General features: G+C 31.8%; 1 protein-coding gene and 1 long non-coding RNA gene across 2 annotated transcripts; both read right to left on the bottom strand.

Moving 5' to 3' along the window:
- Positions 1-1,209: 1,209 nt before the first annotated feature.
- On the bottom strand, positions 1,210-9,993 carry LOC134684781 (uncharacterized). The gene is made up of 3 exons (XM_063544089.1): positions 9,894-9,993; positions 7,942-9,407; positions 1,210-7,722 (listed from the first exon to the last, which is right to left on the bottom strand). Exons 1-3 carry the CDS (start codon positions 9,991-9,993, stop codon positions 1,210-1,212), a joined length of 8,079 nt encoding a protein of 2,692 aa, XP_063400159.1.
- Positions 9,994-12,327: 2,334 nt separating this feature from the next.
- Positions 12,328-23,050, bottom strand: LOC134683148 (uncharacterized). Its single transcript, XR_010100962.1, has 4 exons — positions 22,946-23,050; positions 14,564-14,633; positions 13,718-13,792; positions 12,328-12,822 (listed from the first exon to the last, which is right to left on the bottom strand). It is a non-coding gene; the product is annotated as an uncharacterized LOC134683148 (long non-coding RNA).
- Between the last annotated feature and the right edge of the window lie 299 nt (positions 23,051-23,349).

The raw sequence follows: 23,349 nt of genomic DNA, 5'->3' as shown, positions 1-23,349 counted from the left end.
TAATTCCTCTTTTCTCAAGGTCAATTCAGGTTGTCATTTTAAAGGTCATATGTCACCGAACCTTTTGTAAAAGATCATAAAGCTTTATTATGACCAAAGTTGAAGTAATAATCAATTGAGATAACTTGATAAACAGTGAATAGTAGATAACTCTTACAAAGAAAATTGTTCGGCTTAGCAGGGTGAAATTTAAAATCTCATACTCTGTACGATACAATAGAAGAAATAACAAAGTGACGTATTGCGAAACAAATATTTATCGCAAGAACAAAAATTTAGGGGAAGAAAAAAAATAATAAAAATTAAAAACCAATTGTTCAGAGAACAATTGAAAGTCTTTCCATATCAAAGAAATTATGAAATGAATCAATTTTTTCGTATAAGGTGATAATGTGCTACTTCCGGTGAAGTAAAGTTTCTTCCAGTCTCATATGAAAGCTTATTTAAGATTAATTCCAAAAATATAAAGTTTCTAAATACTTTTATCTTCTATAATAATAAAATATATGACTTACCATTACTAAAAGCCATTGATTCAACAACCATGCTAAAAGTCACACCATCCTTCTTTGATGATTAATCATTATCAACTATTTCACCTAATGGCAGTTGTAATTTTATGTATTAAACAATGAACAAGAGCTAAAACAATTGAAATTTCTGTAGAATATTAATTTTCATTCTGTAAAATATATAAATTGATGATCAATTAATTATAAAGAATTCATGGACAATGTCTAAGTTGTATGTTGATGCTGCTGCATATTTTTGGTGAAGTAATTTTCAAATGTTAGTCATTAATGGTCACTGTGAGAATACAACATAAAGTTATGAAATAAACATTCACATATGTGTAAAAAAAATTATGAAATTTTCTATTCTAGTCATTTATCTTGATTAATTGATTGGATCTTTTTTTGCTTTACATCCAGTGGCAAATGTTTCATGCATATTCAGGATGACCAAACACCTAAATAACTACAATGGTCATATACGGTATTTGTTGCCAGAGCCCTGTTTGTTGTCAGCACTAAGTCATGTTTCAGTGCTGACATCCGCCTCCTACGACGGGGACGAAGGGTTGGACTTCAGGAGGCATATTTTTTTTTAATTTATGTCATTCTTAAAATCAAAATTAAAACTGACATTCGTTTAATACTGACGATATTGTTTTTTTTTTGTTCTACATGTTGTTTCTTCGTACCCTCATTAGTCATATGGAACAACTATTTTCAGTGCCTCATGATAGCTGTAATATGTTGGAATAATTGTAACCTGTGTATCATGACATCCTTTTACATACACATGGTCAATAAGAGTTCCACCTTCTGTTGTTGCACTACTAACAAGTTGTCTGAAACCTTTTGATAACATGAAACTTAATACTGTACAGCTACCTTTCAAAATATCTTGATTAAAATCGCCAATTACAACAACTCTTTCTGACAAGTCTTCCAATTTACAGATTAATGTTTCCATGTTCTCCAAAAATTTTCCTAGATTATACCTCTGGGTTCTGTAAACAGTAGCAACAAAAACATTTCTACTTGGAATCTTGAAAACTATACATTCTAAGTTTGATGTCAAGTTGCACAATTCTGTTTCTGAAGAAAGCTTGTGAAAAACACACACACCACCATGCTGCATTTCCTTTAAAGAAGAATAATAAGAATCATCTTCTTGAAAAGCTAGAGATCTGGGCAAATGAAAACCATCATATCCCACCATTTCAAAGCAAGTGAATTCTTGATTAGCCCAGGTTTCAGTAAGACAAATGTAATCCGCACTTCTAAAGTCTGGATTTTGTTTAATATCTTCTGCATGAGTCTGTAAACCTTGAATATTGTGATACATTATCTGAAAAGATTGTGTATGTTCCTCTGCTGTATTCTCAATTTCAGGCAAAAATCTTGTCATTTCTGAAACACCCTTTACAATATCAGGATCGCAGAAGATTTTCTTGTCAATTTTTTCAGCTTCTATGCTTTCAATGTGTAAACCAGATTTTGATGTAACTCTGCTAAGGGCTACATATGCCTGACCATATGTGAAACATTTATTCAGATCAACAACACATTCTTCAACTGTTAATCCTTGAACTTTGTGAATTGTGCAAGCCCAGGCTAACTTCAATGGAAACTGTTTTCTTACACAATTGCTTAAAGGAATGTCTTCACTTGAAGGTTTCAATCCAACACAGTGTTTTCCACTGATGAGTTTTTGTACCTTTGCATTTCTTCCTACTCTTTCATTGTCAAAGTGAACATATATTGTACTTGGGAGGGAATTTGGTGAGAAGTCTTTGATAGATATAACAGTTCCCATTACACCATTTACTAAACCATCTGCTGTGTCCTCATTCTTGATTAGCATTACTCTTGCTCCCTCAGCTAAAAGAATAGATATTGGGAGACAGACATCTGACTTTAAACAATGTACTTTTTTCAGAGTCAATTTCCCTGAAGTTTTGTCTTTTTGGAAATCTTGTGCCTCAATTAGTTTTGATTCTGTACATTGCTTCATTATCATCTCCTTGTTAAAGGTATCAACCTCTGCATTTGTAGAATATATGTGCAAGGCTTCATCGGGGCTATCACCAAAGCAGTGTTGTAATGTTTCTTTATCAGATGATGACAAACTTTCATTTTTCTGCTTAACACGCAATCTATTTAGTAGTTCAGCAAACATTCCATCCTCACGTTGACGCATTATTTCATCCAACTCGGCAATTTCAAACAAGCCATTCCATAGCTGATTTGAGGGATTAGAAGGGTCATCTACATACAATTTGTCTACCCTTTTTGTTCGAACAGGTGGTAACTGATAAAAATCGCCAACCGCAATTATTGAAACACCTCCAAATAAACAATTGTCTGGTCTTTTTTTAACTTGTCTGAGTCGCTCATGAACGAAAAACAACAATTTCTTATTGACCATTGAAATTTCATCAATTATCAAGATTTGCAAATGTTCTAACTTTGATCTGAGCGAATTAATTTTGTCTTCACTAAGAGTTGCATGATCAGGTGAGAGTGATTTGAATATTCCAAGAGCACTATGAATTGTCAATCCATGGATATTAAATGCAGCCGTTCCAGTTGGAGCTGTTAACAGAACTGTGAGATCATCTGGATTATTTGTTGTTTGTGCTAATATTCGAGTTGCTTCATATTGAATACATTTGATCAAGTGACTTTTACCCGTTCCAGCTCCTCCAGTGATAAATAAATGTAAAGGCTCTGGTGTTTTTCCGTTTGCTTTTTGAATGCACCAATCTCTTATTTTATAGAGAATTCTTCTCTGTTTCACATTCAAACTTCTTAGCCTTGGAATGATTTCATTTTTTGTGAGAGAAACAGACAGCAAATTAGTTCCAACAGATGATGAGCTCTTTTCATTCAAATCTGGTATTGATAAATCCTCCTCAATCACACTAGATACTTTGCCTTCATCTATACATTCTCTTCTATTCACTTCTGCTTCTGGGCATAACTCACACCAAGCATCTTCTTTAGGATCTTTTTCATGAAATTGCTTTTCTGCTTCCTCTAAATCATGACCATTTTTCACAAAGTCTGACATGTTTTTGATAACAATTTCTTTCACAGAACTTAATGTGTTATCCCCTTGAAACTTAACTCTTCCACATGTGAAGAAATTCTCATATGTTTGAAATAAGAGTGGTTTTAACTGTTCATCATATCTGTATGGCAAATACAGTTGCAAAATGCTTTGATAATATTTTTCTGGGGAATTTTCCTGAGAGAAACGAGGATATTTTATAATTGCAGGTGAAGTTCTTGTGCGTTTTCTAATATATCCAAGTGAGCCATCAAGTTTGAAAGTTGTGTCTTTATTAATTTTCTGTGGTAATTGTGATTCTAGTACAACACTGTATTCAGAAGTGAATCTTGCAAGACACAATTTGATAAAGATATCAATGTGAGGTCTACCTTTATATCTATCAACAATGTTGTTCATCCAAGTACTATTTTCATCTTCATCTTCGCTGTCACTATTTTGTGTTTTTCTTTTAAGAGACTTACAATTTTGTTGTTTCTCTAGGTCTTTCAAAGGAACGCTCATTCTACATGGATTTTCACCAACAGGTATAAATTCTACTTTCCTTGAACACTCTCGTAATCTTAATCCAGTTACTCTAAACACTGCTTCCTGTGCACTTATCTCTCTATGGTGTAAGTATGAAGTTCCAACTTTTTTCATAGTCTGTTGAGCATTTAGATTTCCTTCTTCTGCTTCATTTTTAGTCTGTTGGAGGAGTAATCCTAGCTCTCGCTCAGCTTTACTTATGTAACTTATAATGTATACAACACAGGAAAATGCATCTAAAATATATTGTATGTCCATGTTTGCATCCCAAGCCCTCAAAAGATGTGGGTTATACTGATTGGTGAATATTTCATTTGGCTGACGTTTGAGGACTACTGTATTGCGATTGGTGATAAAACGATAATATGTTTCGAAGCTTTCTTGAGTAAGTCCTATCTTCTTGAAAATTTCAGAAACATTTAAGTTTTCATCTTCATGATTTTTAATAACTTCCCATAAGTCGGACAATATTTCCTTTGCTAATTCTTCATCGTCCTCTGAATCTTTATCTGGATCACTTGGTTCTGATATAAATGTTCTAGATGAGGGAGGTCTTGGGAAATTAAACCGACATACTGTTCCCTTTTTCTTACAAGATTTTGAATGTTTTTTGCTGTGTTGGTGTACTGCCATAACAATGTCATGCAATTCTTTGTCTTCCTTTTCATCTGGTATCTCACATGTTATGTACTTGTCAATAAAGGTAATAATGTCATCAATATCATCTTCACCAAATTTTGGAGCATTTTCTACCCAAAACAAACAATGTGTGTGGGGAGAACCTCTTTGTTGAAATTCAACTCGGTAAAAATAGTCGATTATTTTCCCTATTGGTTGAGCTTCTGACATGATAACATCCTTCAGATACATATGAAATCTATGATCAAACATTCTTACTGCTGTTACAGGATTGCTACACAGAACTTTACATTTTTCATCCCATGTCATATTTTCACTATTTCTCGTGTCACCTTGCTGTTTTAAAATTGTGTTTATAATTTCTGACCATCTAAAGTCTGCAGAAGAAAAAGAACAGAAGAATGTGGGGACTCCTAACTGTCTTATCATTGCAAATATATCTTTTTGTGAGCTTTGCCAATAGGGAGGAGTTCCTCGAATGGGTTTTAAATATTTTATAGCTTCATCTTTCTTAAATAATTCTTTTAAGGTTTCCTTGTTGCAAAGCATTTCTCTTGTAACTTTCTTTCCTTCTTTCGAAAAAGGACATTGTTTTCTTAGAGATATCTGAACGTTTGAAATAACACTATTGAGCTCTGTTAAATATTGACTGAAAAATATGTAGTTGGTATCTCTAGCAAATCTGTTTTCAACACTCATTAATCGAAGATTAAAGTATCTTCCAATTGTCAGTTTTTCATCACGGTCTTCATCCGAAGTATTTTTACCTGATGGAAAGTGCACAGGAAAGGTTTTAGCTTCAATACCTGGTTCTTTTAGAACACTTAGAGGATTGTTATTTTCTGCTGGGGCTAAATTAAATACTTGATCAAAGCATAAATCTAAAGCCTCTTGTCCTATGTCCGCAGGTTGTAAACAAGTATCTAATTGAACACCACGTAACTTATCATCAATATAGCTATATTGTTCGCTTTCTACCTCTCTTTCATTGCCTACTTTCGAAGACTTTGAAATGTTTTCTAACTCATCTTTCTGTATTTCTTTATTCCCCATCATCTTAGTATCATCAGAATCAGAATCGGATTCATCATTCACTACTTGATCATCATTTACCTCAGGGATAGGGTTTATCCATTCATCATTGATAGCGACATCTTTATACCACACGTTTTTATCCTTTAAATACACAAGTGCCTGCTCCAAATGGTTTGGTCTAACATATTGGTATTTGTCATAGCCTTTGTAGTTAAGTTTTCTCTTCAGTTTAACCTTAAGTAAAAGACTTTCATCTTCTGATCTTGGTAGTATCGTAGTAACTTTTTTCAAATCAGATGGCACACAAACTATAGGTCCATGAACACCTTTTTGTCCTCCTTTTGGTAAAGCCATTATCTTCATGAATGGAATATTCAGGGCTATTAGTTGTTGCTCTATTGAATTTAGCTGTTTTAATTCTAATGGAACATCTTCAAGCATTAAACCATTTGAAAACGAATCTGCAGGTATTTTACCTCTCATCATTTTACGATGACAAGTATAACAAATCCATAGACTTGTTCTGCATGTTCCTTCAAAAGCACATTGAGTATTGCAGTCATCTGTACATATGTGTTTATATTTCTCTGTTGTGCATGAATCATATATAGAACTATCATAGGACCCCTTTTTACAGATTAGAACCTGTTTTTCAAAGAACAGCCTCAAGCAGCAAGAACAAACACATTCTGGACCTTTCTTAACAGCATCCTTAAATTTTCTGATAACTTCAGTTATTTGTTTGTTTTCCTGTTTTAAATTTTCACGACGTGTTTCTGTTTGTTGTTTAACTTTACATCTGTGTGAATCATCATCTGCATACTTCTGTATACTTGCTTGTTTCACATGTTCTTTGTGCTTTTCATCTTCCTTATACTTTTTTATACTGGTTTGTTTCACATGTTCCTTGTGCATTTCATCTTCCTTATACTTGTGTACGCTTGCTAGTTTCACATGTTCTTTGTGCTTTTCATCTTCCTTATACTTTTTTAGGCTTGCTAGTTTCACATGTTCTTTGTGCTTTTCATCTTCCTTATACTTTTGTACACTTGCTTGTTTCACAAGTTTCTTGTGCTTTTCGTCTTCCTTATATTTTTGTACACTTGCTTGTTTTACAAGTTCCTTGTGCTTTTCATCTTCCTTATACTTTTGAACACTTGCTTGTTTGACCAGTTTCTTGTGCTTTTCATCTTCCTTATATTTTTGTACACTTGCTTGTTTTACAAGTTCCTTGTGCTTTTCATCTTCCTTATACTTTTGAACACTTGCTTGTTTGACATGTTTCTTGTGTTGTTCATCTTCTTCATACTTATATACACTAGCTCGTTTCAATTTTTCTCTGTACTTGTCATTTTCTTGATATTTCTGAATTCCAGATTCTTTTAAAGCATCTCTGTAATCTTTGTCCTCTCGATATTTCTTGATACCTGCTTGTATTGCAATATCTCTGTATGTCTCATTTTCCCTATATTTTCTTTTCAGAGTGGAAATCTTTCTTGCTTTAAATTCCTCATCTTTCCTGTATCTTATCCTTTCTTTTTCAGCTTTTGATAAGACTTTTGATTCATCATCCGAAGAGTTATCCGAATCATTAATTTTCAATGTTGGCACCTCACATTTCCTATCAAATTCAGAATTTTCCCTTTCAACTGGACTAGATTGCATTCTGTTTTGATACCTTGACTTTTGATTTACAGCTGTGACAACTTCGTAGTGATTAATACCAGTTAGATGTTGAAGATAGATTGCCTGAACATTAATTTTGTTTTTGTTACATAATTGAGACGAAGAATATTTAATCCACGAATCATTGTAATAAGTGTAAATGTCAGTTTTTAGCAGGTCTGCACATGCTATAATCTCCAACTCAGTTCCCCATACATTATTTTCTTTCATCTGGAGAGAATGTATGTGCTCTGTGATAGTTTTGAATCTTGGCTGTAAAAAAGATTTAAACATTTCTGCATTTTTTATCAAATGATCAACTATAGCTTTTCTTATATTTCCATAAAACTCCTGTCTATTTGAAAGTGCATATGAAATAGCTCGAAACAAACAATTGCCATCACCTGTGATAGATTTTGTAGTAGATGGGGGGCCCATATCAAAAATAGTATTGGTGATTTGCTTGGGAATATGCTTAGTTGGTATCTTAACAATGAGACAAAGCTTTTTCTTTGCAATAGTGTTGATTGGTTTAAAATCATAAGTCATGTCAGTTGCAGACACAATTTCAACATCAGACTCATTCTTGTTGATATTATTATTGGCATTACTTTCAGAGCTATAGATGTCAAATGTTACATTAATTTTTTCGTGAACTTTTGTAAGGGTTGACCCTTTCTCGTTTTCTACTTCAACAATTTCAGGCAGCTCATAGTAACTGGTGTTCATTGTTTCATAATTTCCAATATTGCTATAGTTGGTGTTGTTCATTTCTTTATGGTTTTCAGGACTTTTATCACCATTATTGTACACTACAGGTTCTCCAACTATAGATATGCTTACTCCAGTGACCTCAAACCACTGATTTTGACTTGCTCCTGATACCATGTTGCAACAGTATTGATAAAGATGATCTAGACTGCTCAATTTTAAAAGTAAACTTTTGCCATTACTGTGCTTTAAACCAAACTCGTTTCTTGCATGTGAATCAAACAAAAATAAATCAACGCCATGTTTCAAGGCTAAAAATGAAGTATCATATGCACATATAAAGCAAGCATCATAATCTACAAGGGATTCCTGTAAAGCTTGATCTAATGGCAAAGAATTACCAAATTCACTAAAATCAATACTTTCTGATGTATCTATTACAGCAGATATCGACTCTTTTAGTGACAATTGCATCAATTTTCCTGATATATCTAATATTGGTGGTAGGTCGGATATTAATAAGTGATGATTATTACCACTAACACGGCTATATAAATCATTCCCATAAATCAGAACTTTATCTAAATATTTCTGATCCCAATAGGTTAAATCTTTCAATTTACTAAAAGCGAGAGCTGAACAACAATTTGCCACACATTGCTTTCCACTGTTGATACCAAACCTTAAATCTCCTTGGTGAAAACTACCTTGTACAAATGTATTTCTAATACCTGGTCTACTATCCTTTACACAATCTTTAACCTTAGATGTGTTTATTTTGTTGTTACATTGTGCTTTGATTGAAGTTTTGTTGTTTATTTTACTTTGATATTGTTCCAATTGAACTTTATTCATAAGTACTATTTCACTCTCAGTTTCTATATATGGACAATTGTGTTTTAGATCTAGTTGTTCAATAAAATTTTCATACTTCTTTTTAACAATCCTATTTTCATCCTGTTTTTCAATATGATTTTGATCCAGTTTTTCTGTCCGATTTTGAACAATTTTTTTATTCTGATTTTTATTCAGTTTTTCAATCTGCTTTTTATCCAGTTTTTCAACCTGATTCTGGTCTAGTTTTTCTGTCTGATTTTGTATATCACTTTTACTCTGATATTTATTATCATCATATGTATTCCTCTTGTATTGATAGTTTGTAGAGCTGACTCTCTGAACTAGTTTTTCAGTTTCATCCTCATATAAATGTTCAATTCTATTCTCTAATATATTTTCTATTTCATTTTCTAATATATTTTCAATTTCATTTTCTAATATATTTTCAATTTCATTTTCTAATATATTTTCAATTTCATTTTCTAATATAATTCTCTCATTTACATCTAAATCATGACAATTTTTAGAGATGACGCTCTGATCTAAATCATGCCAGTTTTGAGTGATGACACTCTGATCTAAATCATGACAGTTTTGAGAGATGACACTCTGATCTAAATCATGGCAGTTTTGAGAGATGACGCTCTGCTCTAAATCATTACAGTTTTGAGAGATGATGCTCTGATCTAAATCAAGACAGTTTTGAGAGATGACGCTCTGATCTAAATCATGACAGTTTTGAGAGATGATGCTCTGATCTAAATCAAGACAGTTTTGAGAGATGACGCTCTTATCTAAATCATGACAGTTTTGAGAGATGACGCTCTGATCTATATTTTGAAAGTTTAGAGAGGTGTTGCTCTGATCTTTACTATTTGATTGGTTGTTGCACTGACCATCCCTAAGATTGTTGTTTTTTTCCTGTCTAGCTTTTCTCTGTCTTTTTTTATTTTCTTTCAGCTTAGTACTTCTTGCCTTTTTGCTTTTTTTTGGCATTATCTGAAAAAGAAAATTAATATATTATTTAATATCGTATATATTCTAGTTTCTCAAATAACGAAAACAAGTTGTGTAGGAGTAAAATATATTTGTAATTTATCAGTTACACAACGCTGGATACTAAACAGTTAAATTATTGCACCAAATCGTTCTTGAGCTATCAAATATTGTATTCAAAATCAGGGAATTTATCCCTGAAAGTAAATTAGCTTCCTTAAAAAGTTTGTTTTGCTGTCTTCATTTTTGCAGACTGACATAATTATTTTCATAAAAGCATCATGTTATTTTTATTGATTACTCATGTATGTGTTTAGATCATTGTTGCATAGTATACAGTGGCTTTGGTCATCAATGCTTTTTAACTTAGTACTTTATTTGGCCTTTTAACTTTTTGGGAATTGAGCATCACTGAAGTCTTTTAACTTGTAGACAAAACACACGTCTGGCTTAAATACGAAATTTAATCCTGGTATCTATAATGAGTTTATTGTAGTTTGTCAACTTTATTGCAGTTGATCTATGTTTTATAGTTTGTAATTGGTACTTGTTGCACATCAAATATAGTTATGTATTTTATTGTCAATAGACAACTTATGTTCCCATGTCTCTAATTCTCATATACCTGAAATCTACAATTTGACAGATATTTAGCAAACAGTTATACACACAGTAGTAAACCATATTCTTTTTTCGTTTAGAGGTGCTTTGAACATATTTAACCATCTAGATTTTTAATCTTAATGTTACCATTTAAAGATGACAAGAAGTATAATTATGTTGATAGTCTTATGCTTAATATCCAGTAGCAAATATTTCCTGCATTTTCAGGAAGAATAAGAATAATCATGCCAACAACAGTGTTGTTACAGTTTCACAACTCCCTAGAATTAAGAACTATAAGAATGTGTTATTTATGGTTTGATTGCCAATGAGACATATATCCACCAAAACCCGAAAGACAAAAATGAAACAACTACATGATTGTACCACAAATATCCAACTGTATAGTATGCTACGAATTTACAATTTCCCTATGATAACATATATACCTTGCAATGATTCTACATATAAATGTAAAATAGAGACAACTTATCATCGATGATCCCAGAAAAGATTGCTCATAAAAACCCCATACCAGTACTTTTTGACGTAGTCATAAACAAGACATATGCATGACAAAATTTTCCAATCATAAGGCATCAATGTCAAGCATGTACAGGATATTTATACTTTTTTTTATCTTTATGTAAATAGGGATCGTGCCCATGGGACACAGATGATACACCCACTTGCATATCATATAAAAATATAAATGGACATAACCATTTATGACTGTAAAAGTGACGCAAATTTGTACTTGATCTGAGTTACAAGGTTATAAGTACTGAGTATTCTGTATAAGTAAATTGATATTTGGTTGAAACAAATTAAAGTTAGGTAAGGGAAATGGAAATTTCTGCAATTTTTCTATTTGTAAAGGGACATAACTTCAGAACAGAAAATATGACGCCACAAAAATTCTAGGGTAAACTGTGTTTCGTGGTAATACCCATTGTGAATAAGTTTCATAACATTTGGTTTAGACAAACTTAAGTAAGAAAATGGAAACAACCATTCAGCAGTTTTTCCATTTGTAAAGGGACATAACTCTAGAACGGTTTAAGCAATACCACCAAAATGAGAACTTGACCTGTATTTTGTGCTTATAAACATTGTGTGAAAGTTTCAAACCATTTGGTTGAGGAAACTGAAGTTGGAGAACAGAAACAAAACAAAAAGTTGTGCAAATTTTCAATTTGTAAAGGGCATGACTCAGAGTGGTAAAGTGACATCTGCGACACAAAAATTCAAACTTGATCTAAGTTTGCTAAAAATAAAAATTGTGTGCAAGTTTCATAACATTTGGGTGAGGCTAACTTAAGTTAGATAGGAAACCCACTTTAGGATGTACTAAAGGGTAACACTTAATGCCCCCTCGGCTTAGACAAGGGGTATAGAATCCTCTGCTTAGTGGGGGCATAAAAAATAATGAGTAAGTGTTGAAGTAGTAAAATAGAAGAGCCCCAATGGGTTGAACTCATTGTCCAATGGATGGACAAAACAATTTTAACATTCAAATGTCACTGGAGAAGCCAGGAGCAATTAGTCTGCTTTAATATGAAATGACAATAGCATTCATTAATCATGTTAACTACACTTTTTTCACAACAAGCCTGATAATATTGCTATATTATATAGTTCAATCCTGTTTTGTTTTTTTTGGGGTTGAAGTTTATCCATCTCATCATAAAAGACCTTACAATAAACTCATCATAAATGTAGATACCAGGATTGAAATTTGATATTTGTGCCAGACGTGCACTTCATCTACAAAAAAACTCATCAGTGATGCTATAATATATTTTTTTATAAAGGTCAAGTATGAAGTTGAAGAGCAATGTATAATTATAATTTCAATTTTTCAAGGTAACAATGTTGTGTCTCATATCAATGTGAATCCATACATAATACTGAAATAGCTCTTTTCTTAATAGTGGCAATGAAGTAATCAAAACAAACATTTTTTCTTACATAAAGATGTATCATTTTAAAAGGTTCATTTGCTCTGGGGCAACATGGGCAAGGGCATACATGTAAGCCTTCCCTTCTTCTCATGGTAATTTACATCCATAATTAAGATCAAACAAAATTATATTATTATGAATAAAATATCTAATACATCTACAATATATTCTTCTTTGTTTTCTTATGACTCCTACCAAGTATAATCTGTTTTTGTATCCAGGAAAAACAACCAGATTTATAGTTCAAGGACTTCACTGTGACCTATAAGAGAAAAAGATTTTAAGTATAGCATATATACATTGGCATTACAATCATGACTAAAGTTTAAAGTTCTCTGCATTTGTTGATAAATATTAGGGAATGTGTTTATAGGGATACAGATGCTGCCCCAGCTAGCATATAACATTATAAAGGGTTAATTCAGTGTTCACAAACATTATAGATGCATTTTATCAAATTTAGTTGAGACAAACTTAAGTCAGAGAACAGAAAACAAATATCCTATTAGGTTATAAAGGGACAAAACATTAATAAAAGTGCTTGTAAGCACCAATGGGTAAAGATTGTTCATTTTTTATAATTAACATTGCATTAGGCATGGACTGTAGCACGGTAGTAAGTGATGTAAAAGATGTGATTTTAAACTCATGTTGTGGACATGCCAATCAGTATATTACAATTAAAATTAAGTATTATTGAATTCATAAATCTTTTGCTATTACATAGGTGGAGGTAACTTTATACATATTATATGTGTTTGTTTTCTATTAAATCTTTTGATAATAAAAGTGTGTTTGATGAAGACTTTTAACAAATTTATCATTTATGCTCCATGATTCAGGTAACCTTAATTACTAAACAGCATGGGATCACACCTGGTTTTTGTGTCTGTCCTTAAGACTGTCATGTCAGACACAATAAAATGCCTCTCAAAGTTATCAATCTCAGTATGTCCTTAGAGTACTGTACCTTTACATGTCTGATTCTTAACTTTTGGCGTGAAATGTATTAAATGTAGGCGCCATTTATTTTTTCATTGTTTAACCTGTTGGTCTAACATGAGTTTGAGTAACAAACCAGTCATGTGCATATTGCAAGCATAACAGGATTTGTTTTATCACAAATCTTTGTTTTGTTCTGACTGAATAATCCTTACCAGGATATAAAGTAGGCCGCCAACTGTGACCTATAGCTAATTTTACTGCAAATTCTCCAGTAATTATATTGTGATCTGAAAATCAAAATGCAAAGTTAATAAAACTGACAAATTCTTAACACTAATATTATCAGTATCAATATAAAATAGTAGTTACTGCAACTGGGATAAAAATACCATTAAGCTTTGACAAATTGTTATATATTTTTAAGCTTTGACATATTGTTATATATTTTTAAGCTTTGACATATTGTTATATATTTTTAAGCTTTGACATATTGTTATATATTTTTAAGCTTTGACATATTGTTATACATTTTTAAGCTTTGCCATATTGTTATATATATTTATAATTAAAGAGTGGACAATACTACACTGAATATTTCTTTACAAAGTTTGGATTTTCAATTGATAATCAACCCAGGATATTAAGAAAGACACTAATAAAAAAAAAATTGTCAATGTGGGCAAGGGTTCCTTTGTTTCCAAGGAAGAATACTTAAAACTTCTTTGCTTTCTTAACTTTTGGTCTCAAATGTGTTTTATTAGCTCACTGGCTATGTTTTTCCTGTTTAAAATTACCAACATATTTGTTTTCTTTCTGAAAATAATCTCAAATGTGTTTGATCTTAAAACTTTTGGTTTTTGAAAGTGTTTAATGAAATTAATTGCTTGTTTTCTAAATTTTTGGTTTCAGATGTGTTAAATGAATATGATCTTTTGGCAACTTTTTAGATTTTTGGTCTCAAATGTCATGAATGTGCTTAATTAAGAAATCTGTCATGTGCACCTGATGGTATGAAAAGATTTGTCTAATGTTTTACATTGTTCTTGAATAATCCTTACTAAATTATACAGGATGCAACCAACTGTGACCATAAGACCAGTCAAATGCTTATTCTCCAATGCTAATTATCTGAAAATAAATAAGAAAACATAATGAATCTTATTGTTTATTTATGTCATTCAGGGGTACTACTTATTTAAGTTATTTTTATTTACTTGAAGAAGTAGAAAAAAAAATATACACATTACTGTAAACCGGGTAATTTTCGCACCGTCTTTATTTCGCGATTTACTTACACTATCCCTATTCGTGTCGTTTTGAATTTGCGATTTCCCAGTGATAAATAGATAAATATTTTCATAAATGATTTGGAAAGTGAACAGATTTACATATATAATAAATCAAATGATAAAATCAATCAGAAATCTTTTGTTTTCGGTTCATTAATTTTAAAGTAGATTCAAAGTTTAGCATGTTTCAAAGCTTGTAAAAACACATACAAAATAAAAGAAAAGTACACTCAATTAGGAATAAATGAAAACAAATAGCTGTCAGGATTAATGCTAATTAATCGATCTTTAGATCAGATCAACGTTACAGTAGATTCAACGAGGTGATACCTTTATACTGATTGACAGGTGTCATTTACATAATTTTAATGAGTGTTGTTTACATAACAATATCCGTAATGTTCGCTTCAGCATTGTTCAGTGAAATAACTGATTTGAGTTAAAGACATATTTTTTAACATTGCTTTTTATTAAGAGATACAGTTATATCTAAATTATATATTTGTCGTCTTCCAAATCAGTGTTATACAGTCATGACAGTAGTCTTATAGATATTCTATTCATACAAATAGATATAAAAGAATGTGATATGAGTGTCAATGAGGCAACTTTCCATCCAAGTCACAATTTGTAAAAGTCAATGTAATTAAAAGAGTTTTTCCTTGATATTTTCACAGTCGTTTTATTTTCGTGTTTCACTTCTTACCGCGAAAATAGCGAAAATAAAACTACTGCGAAAATTTCCCCGTTTACAGTATAAGTAAATTTGTAGGATACTTAGTCATAAAAAACAAGTGACCGGTGAAAAATAATGTTCTCCCAATTCTTGAACCAATGGATACAAAAATCATAAACTTAGTCTTCTGAGCACACATTTATATTTTTTTTCGTGTAAATTTCATATTAATCGTCAATTTTTTTTTTCAATCGGTCTGTGTTGTTGTGAAAATATGGCAGGTAATTGAAGTTTGTTTTTTGAACCCAAATTTTAACGATTGTCACCAGTTCGTAAACAATGGACAAAATACAAACAAAAAAGCATGGCAATTGAGCACGTGTTTAACATAAAAATTCAGATAATAGTTTATTTTAAGGACATCCATGCGTATTGCAATCATCAGATTTTTTTGAAATGGGTCACACTGAGGTTACTTTGCTAACAGAAAATATGTCGGGGGAATTGCTTCCTGGTTTTATCTTCAGAACACTGCTCATTTACAAGCCCCCAAGGAGCATTTTTTGAAGACCTTGTGCACATACTTCAGATCTTTATGCAATTAGTTTCTTTGTTGAATTAATCACTGGTATTAAAAAGATAATCGTAACTGAAATTACGATTATCCCAATATGGCGACATTAGATGTAGGAAAAATCTTAATACTCATTTTTCTTAAATGTACGTTTATCTATACCATAACATCATATTTGAATCGGTAATGTGCACTGGAATTGTCTAAGCACTTTGAAAATAGCCGTTGAAAAATTTGGGATGATAATCATAATAATCGCTATTTTGTGCATTTTTCTTTTGATCTTCTTTTGTGATAATTTTCGTATCATGCTTCTCGCTTGAGATGGAAAAATTATCACTCGAAACTAAGGAGGCCACGTGGCGTTGCTAACGAAATTGACATGAAATTGACATTGACTGTTCCAGCTCAAGCAAGAAAATCAATCTTGTTGAGATGATCAACGATAATCTATAACTATAGTATTTTTCTTCTTTGATAATTGTAATTTTCTTTATCGGATAATAGTGACTGAAACATAATAAATATGTCTTTCAGTATTTCAATGGTATTTTATGTGTTAAAAATGCAAATGTTCAGTTAAACGATGACATAAACGCATATAAAAATAAATGAAGAAACTTACAGGTTAATATCTAATTTACCTATACATTTCTTTTCATATTAACTGACACGATATACATAACCTTTTGATATATACATGTACCTGTTAAAGATATGGAAAAGTCAGTTATTGTGGTGAGTAGATTATATCTTTATTTTTTTTCAAAGTTTCAATGTTGAGTGCGGGTTTAAGTTTGTTTTTGTTTGTTTGTTGTTTGGTTTTTTGTTTTGTTTCTTTTTGTGGGGGGGGGGGGGGGGGGAGAAAAAGGATGGATTAGCTATATCCCATATCCCAAAAGTGCAATTCTTTCAATTCATTGCTCAAAATGAAAGTCACGTATACCACATTTTCATATGTCATATTTTTGCGTCCAATATCACGTTTATACTAAAATTATGTGCGAAATGAACAAAAGTTTCCATCAATAACTTTTATGACTGCATTATCGGATTTATTAGTTGATACTTTTATCGGGTGATATGAGTGTTAATATTTCCCTTTTCCTTATAATTCAATAAATATTGCCGTCCATATTTTTTCCTTTGAATTCACTTTTTCTATTTTATACTGATATAATAATATACATGTATGATTTTAAATATTTATTGTTTTCATTTGCTAGAAAAGTACTAATTATATGGCAAGTATGCAAATACAAAAATGTTCCTTGTAAAGTACCTTCAATATTTTTCTCTACAATATCTTCCATGCATATGTATGCAGCATACTTTTCATATACCGAGTATGTATGAATTTTTATCTTTTTGTGGGTTGTGTTAATTTTCAAAGTTATCCCTTGTTCTTTATAACTTTTAAGTTGTGTTATCATCCATGAAAAACAAGTAAACTGCGAGCTACTGCTCACTGATGATACCCCCGCCGCAAGTGGATAATATTAATAGTCTAAAAATATGCAAGTGTTCAGTAAACAGGAAGTTGTCGAGTGATGAATCTGAAAACACATTACACGGAATAGCTGACTTATATAAATCCTGAAACCAAATTTCAGAAATCCTTGTATTGTAGTTCCTGAGAAAAATGTGACAAAAATTTTCAACTTGGCTATCATGTGTAATAGTACAAGTGTTCGGTAAACAGGAAGTTGTTAAGTGATCAATCTGAAAACGCATCACACGGTATAGCTGACTAATATAAATCCTGAAACCAAATTTCAGAAATCCTTGTATTGCAGTTCCTGAGAAAAATGTGACGAAAATTTTCAACTTGGCTATCATGAGTAAAATCATACAAGTGTTCAGTTAACAGGAAGTTGTCAAGTGATCAATCTGAAAAGGCATCACACGGTATAGCTGACTTAGATAAACCCTGTTACCAAATTTCAGAAATCCTTGAATTGTAGTCCCTGAGAAAAATGTGACGAAAATATTCAACTTGGCTATCATGTGTAAAATCATACAAGTGTTCGGTAAACAGGAAGTTGTCAAGTGATCAATCTGAAAATGCATCACACGGTATAGATGACTTAGTTGTTAAACCCTGAAACAGGCATCACACGGTATAGCTGACTTAGATAAACCCTGAAACCAAATTTCAGAAATCCTTGAATTGTAGTTCCTGAGAAAAATGTGACGAAAATTTTCAACTTGGCTATCATGTGTTAAATCATACAAGTGTTCAGTAAACAGGAAGTTGTCAAGTGATCAATCTGATAACTCATCACACTGTATAGATGACTTAGTTAAACCCTGAAACCAAATTTCAGTAATCCATGTATTGTAGTTCCTGAGAAAAATGTGACGAAAGTTTCATGGGACGGACTGACTGACGGACGGACAGACAGAGGTAAAACAGTATACCCCCCTTTTTTAAAGCAGGGGTATAAAACAGTATACCCCTCTTTCCCTTTTTAAAGCGGGGGTATAATAAAGTGTCATGAAAACTGTAGCCCCTAATTTCTCGTCAAACTGTTTTTGACGAATACTAAATGCCTTTCCTTCTTCGTTATGGCATAATAGGATATGTTCTAGAATTAAATCAACAGTAGCTTCCCGGGGGCAGAAATAGCCCATATAGCCACCTGCAATGTATGAATTTAAACAATATTAACTATATCATTTACTTCAGGATAATCTGGTGTAGGGTGACACATGCGTGTCGCCTGACAATTATTGTCATGTACATGTATCATAATTTCCATCGCTCATTCACATATTTTGTGGCATACCTAGTTCTTGGAAATTTCTGTATATAAACATAGTTCGTGTTTTTTCCCATTTATAAATTTCTTGAAGCTTGTTCACCCTTCCAATTTTATGATATGTTAGTATGTAGCTGTTTTCATAAAAACTATTAATAATATATGCATAAAAAGAAATGTCATAAGATGTTGGAACGTTTCATGAATAATTCATTGCCATAATTTCATAATATACTATCAGATACGTTTTTAGTGTCATTATCAATAAAACACTTTCCAGTTATGATTATTTTTTCATTTTTAAATACCATAATTACGATTATCTTTTTTCCGAGTTACGATAATCATTCAGAAATTTTCAACAGCAATTTTTAAAGCGCTTAGACAATTCCAGTGCACCGTTACGATTCAAATATGATGAAATGGTATAGATAAACCTTGCAGCAGAGTAACTATTGACAAAAACATTCTACATTTAAGAAAAGATTTTAACCTTTATGTATATCTACCATCACAATATTAGTATAATCGTAATTTCAATTACGATTATCTCTTTAATACCAGTGATAAATGAGAAAGAACATTGAACTCTAATTAAAAATATGAGCTTACCTGGGAAAAATCATTAAAGCCCTGATTTTACATCTCATAAGTTGAGAATTTTTGTAGGATTGTAAGAAAAACTATTATTATGATACAAGTAATTTTTTGAGAAAATTAAAGAGAGATTATTCAAACATCATTTATTTACTTATATTTGTATATTTTTTTCACTTCTTCAAGTAAATAAAAAAAACTTGTACACTTAGTTTCCCTGACTGTATGTCGTTCATAAGTGTGTCTCGTTACTAGTTTTTATGAAGTTTAGACATGTTAGACTGTTGGTTTTCCCTTTTGAATGGTATTACACTAGTAATTTTTGGGGCCCTTCTTAGCTTGCTGTACTGTGTGAGCTAAGGCTCCGTGTTGAAGGCCTTACCTTGACCTGTAATGGTTACTTTTATAAATTGTAACTTGGATGGAGAGTTGTCTCATTGGCACTCATACCACATCTTCCTACATGTATATCTACTTATAAATTCTTACTTCATTGAAATATAAAAAGTATTATCATACAACAAATATTGACTGGAATTCATATAGTCATGACACTACGGCATATTGTCCGGAGAAAAGTAGACAATATGAAATTGAGAAAAAAGGTACATATGAGGTATATTGACGCTATATTTCTATTTCTATGTAGATGATGTATATTGAGGGTCAATACTGAAATCCATTATGACTTCATGACATCACACATAAAGACAAAATCCACGTCAGATTGTTTTTTCAAGTAAAAGTAGGACATCAGATCACATGTTTGTATCAAAAACTATAATGGATAAGTACACCAGTATGAAAGGTGGGAAACTTTATGCTTGCTTTTTTTATTTCAAAAAAGCGTTTGACAAAGTCATTCATTCTGGTTTAAAATATAATTAAAATATAATATACATGTAGGTGGTAACTTTTATGCAATCTTGAGAGACATGTACAATAAAAGTGAATTATGTGTTAAAATACAAATGGAGGTGATGTGCTTACTCTTACTTTTTATTTTCAAAAAGCAAGTTTTAAGTCCAAACCTTTTCAAGATTTTCATAAATGATTTACCGGATGCATTTAAGGAAAGCCAAGATGCTGATGATATAAACGGTCACAGGATTGACTGCCTCATGTATGTAGATAATATTGTTATTTTTTCTAGTTCCAAGGCAGGTCATCAAAAATGACTTGATGATTTATCAAAATTTTGTTCTAAATAATGTTTATTGGTCAATCTATCTTAAACCAAAGCTTTTAACAAAACTTTTAAAAGAATATTTTTATTTTGGAAAAAGATACAACATGTACAATGTGTTGTATTGTTATAATTGTTGTATTCTTAAAAAAGTCACATATATATATGTCGGTTAAAAGCTCATTAGAACTTATGTTTGTCTATGTTTATATACCTTGCCAACTCTAAATAAAGCTTATTTATGTTTTCAACTGGATGAAAAAGTTGTGTAATTTTAGAACATATTCGAATTCGGAATGGAATAACTAGCGATTAGGTGTATTTAAAGTAACCAAGCTTGACAATTTAATACATGGTAATAAAAAATCAAACCTAAGTCTTCATAAAAAGTAAGAAAAAAATGTCCATAGGTGAACAACTTACCAATGTTTATAGCTGGATACATGCAGTATTTACATCAACGTAATTAAAAACAACAATCCCTTTTTTCTAATTATTCAACTAGAATTTGCTTTAAAATTGGATGCAAACGTGAGAGGGGAAACAGAACTTTGGTGGGAACGTGCAAGGTGTGAACGTTTAGGGTGCAGAAGTATATTTGGCGCAAACGGACCTGATACCTCATAGCATCTAGCAACAAGGTGTATTGTCCCTTCTATTTCCTATTACAGTCGATTCCACTTAATTGCATACCGCTTAATAGCATAATTCGGTTAATTGCATACTTTTCTCCTGCACAAAACCATTTCCCATTCACCTAATGTTAAATTGTCCGGTTATATGCATAGCCTTACAAGTGGCATTTCGGTTTATTGCATAGAAAATAATCGCCAGCTAGATATGCTCAGTTAAAACTGACGAGATTTTTGACCGGAAACGGCAATTTGCTAAGTATATTTTTCTTGAATGCATATCATAAATTTCATTATTATTTCACATTTACTTGTGTGTTATTCAAATAAAGTTTTAAAACAGTATCTTTCGTGTTTATATGATTATAGAAAAGGCCTCGATGTGTACACAGGTAAAGTTTCCCATATTCTATTTTAAGCCTCGAGGTCATAAAAATGTCAATCAGCTGATTGTTGTAAAAACACAACCATTCTATGATCTTCTATCTCAAAAGGTGTTAATTATTGATTGGATTTAAACATTGTTCATAGATTATATTTTGGGTGAATTTTTAAAACATTAACGCCTGCTAATTATCGATCATTATCCAATGTGTAATTTCGTAATTCAGCGTGGGTGATCTACATTTATGTTAAATATTACAGGGAATTTATATATGGTTGAAGAATTTTATACATCAATCTTTCCTTTTTAATATTTTTCTAAAAGAAAATTAACTTCTGATTATTATATTTTCTCACTTTCAACACTCGTGTCCAGCAAATAACCTGTGCATGGCCCCATCACCTGTTAACTGCTTTGCATAAACGAAACTATCGGTGTTAAAGTAACAGTGTAACATCACTGTGTAATTGGTAAATACTGCATATCAAAGGCAGTTCATTGCACAATTATTGTTTACAATGATTATAAACTGTGTAGTACATGTATTGTTAAACAGTTTATTTTAAACAAAGCGTAACAATTTAATTTGTACATCCGGGTCATAGAAACAAATCTATTTTTAGAACAATTTTATTTTTGTATCTCAGGTAAAGGAAAAGTCGGTACATAAATAAACTAAAACAAAATGTGTTTATAAACTTTATTGAAAGAATACACAATGAAATAAAATGTATGACAGTAGACAAATAACTTTTATTAGAATAAATAAGCATTCATTATGTTGTAAGTGGACTATGGACGTACATCTTTCTTCTTTGCTGATCTGCACTATCGATGTTATTTGACTCCGTAATTTGTCATTTCGGATATAAGCATACTCCGCTTTATTGCATAATTTCGTCTGACAAATAGGCTATGCAAATAACCGGAATGTACTGTAATGGCAGTAATGTCAAAAAGCTCAACAATAACAAGGACACTTTTTAACCATGGGAAGGTCAACTGTCCATATGATATAGACAGAAGCTTTATATAGTTAGTCGACCTTCCCATGGATATTATAAACAAAGAATTATAAATTCATAAACAACTGCCTGTGTCCACAGGAGGTTGAAATCCTATCAATGAGGGTCTATAAATATGTCAACAGACTATCACAGTAGAGCTTCTCTCGTAGAGAGAAGCGACGAGAGAAGCTCTACTGTGATAGTCGAGTTGACATATTTATAGACCCTCATTGATAGGATTTCAACCTCCTGTGCTGTGTCTGTGCCTGTGGGCGTGAATTATACGCACGTCCTTGACAATAACCAGTGAACGGATACTTCGTTATGCTTACCTAAACTTAAGAACGATGAATAAATGACGATAGAAAACTGTTTCTTCAATAATGTACAAACTAACTTCGAAATGTCAAACCGAGATATAAGTCAGTGCCAGTATGCGCATGCAAGCGGATGTGGAAACCAGTCTAACTTTTCTAATACTTTAACAACCCCGGCTTGTCTGGATATAAATTCCGGATTTGTCATGTCTTCAAAATTAATGTTATTCTGTAATAAAGATCTTTGCATTTCTGTTTAGATAATAATTTTAATTCTAGGATCTATATCTTTTTTTTTAATAAGTATCTCCCCAGACGATTAGGTGGTGTTTCAGTCCAAAATTGAAGAACAGTAGTGGACGTATTACGTTGTATAAACAACGGTTCTCCAAGATAGTGGAGGAATACTACAAAAACAG

This window comes from Mytilus trossulus, chromosome 9, assembly GCF_036588685.1.
Source record: "Mytilus trossulus isolate FHL-02 chromosome 9, PNRI_Mtr1.1.1.hap1, whole genome shotgun sequence".
NCBI classification, from domain to species: Eukaryota; Metazoa; Mollusca; class Bivalvia; order Mytilida; family Mytilidae; genus Mytilus; species Mytilus trossulus.
Note: the sequence above shows the minus strand (reverse complement) of the source record. Positions and strands in the feature narration are given on the sequence as shown.

Excerpts from the sequence above, each read along its gene's own strand:
- LOC134684781 (XM_063544089.1), bottom strand. The coding sequence starts at position 9,993 with ATGCCAAAAAAAAGCAAAAAGGCAAGAAGTACTAAGCTGAAAGAAAAT. Across the intron at positions 9,408-9,893 it reads AAACAACAATCTTAGGGATG|AAAATGAAATAGAAAATATA; the intron begins GTCAGTGCAACA and ends AAAATATATTAG. Across the intron at positions 7,723-7,941 it reads AGAAAAAGCTTTGTCTCATT|CCAAGATTCAAAACTATCAC; the intron begins GTTAAGATACCA and ends TCTTTTTTACAG.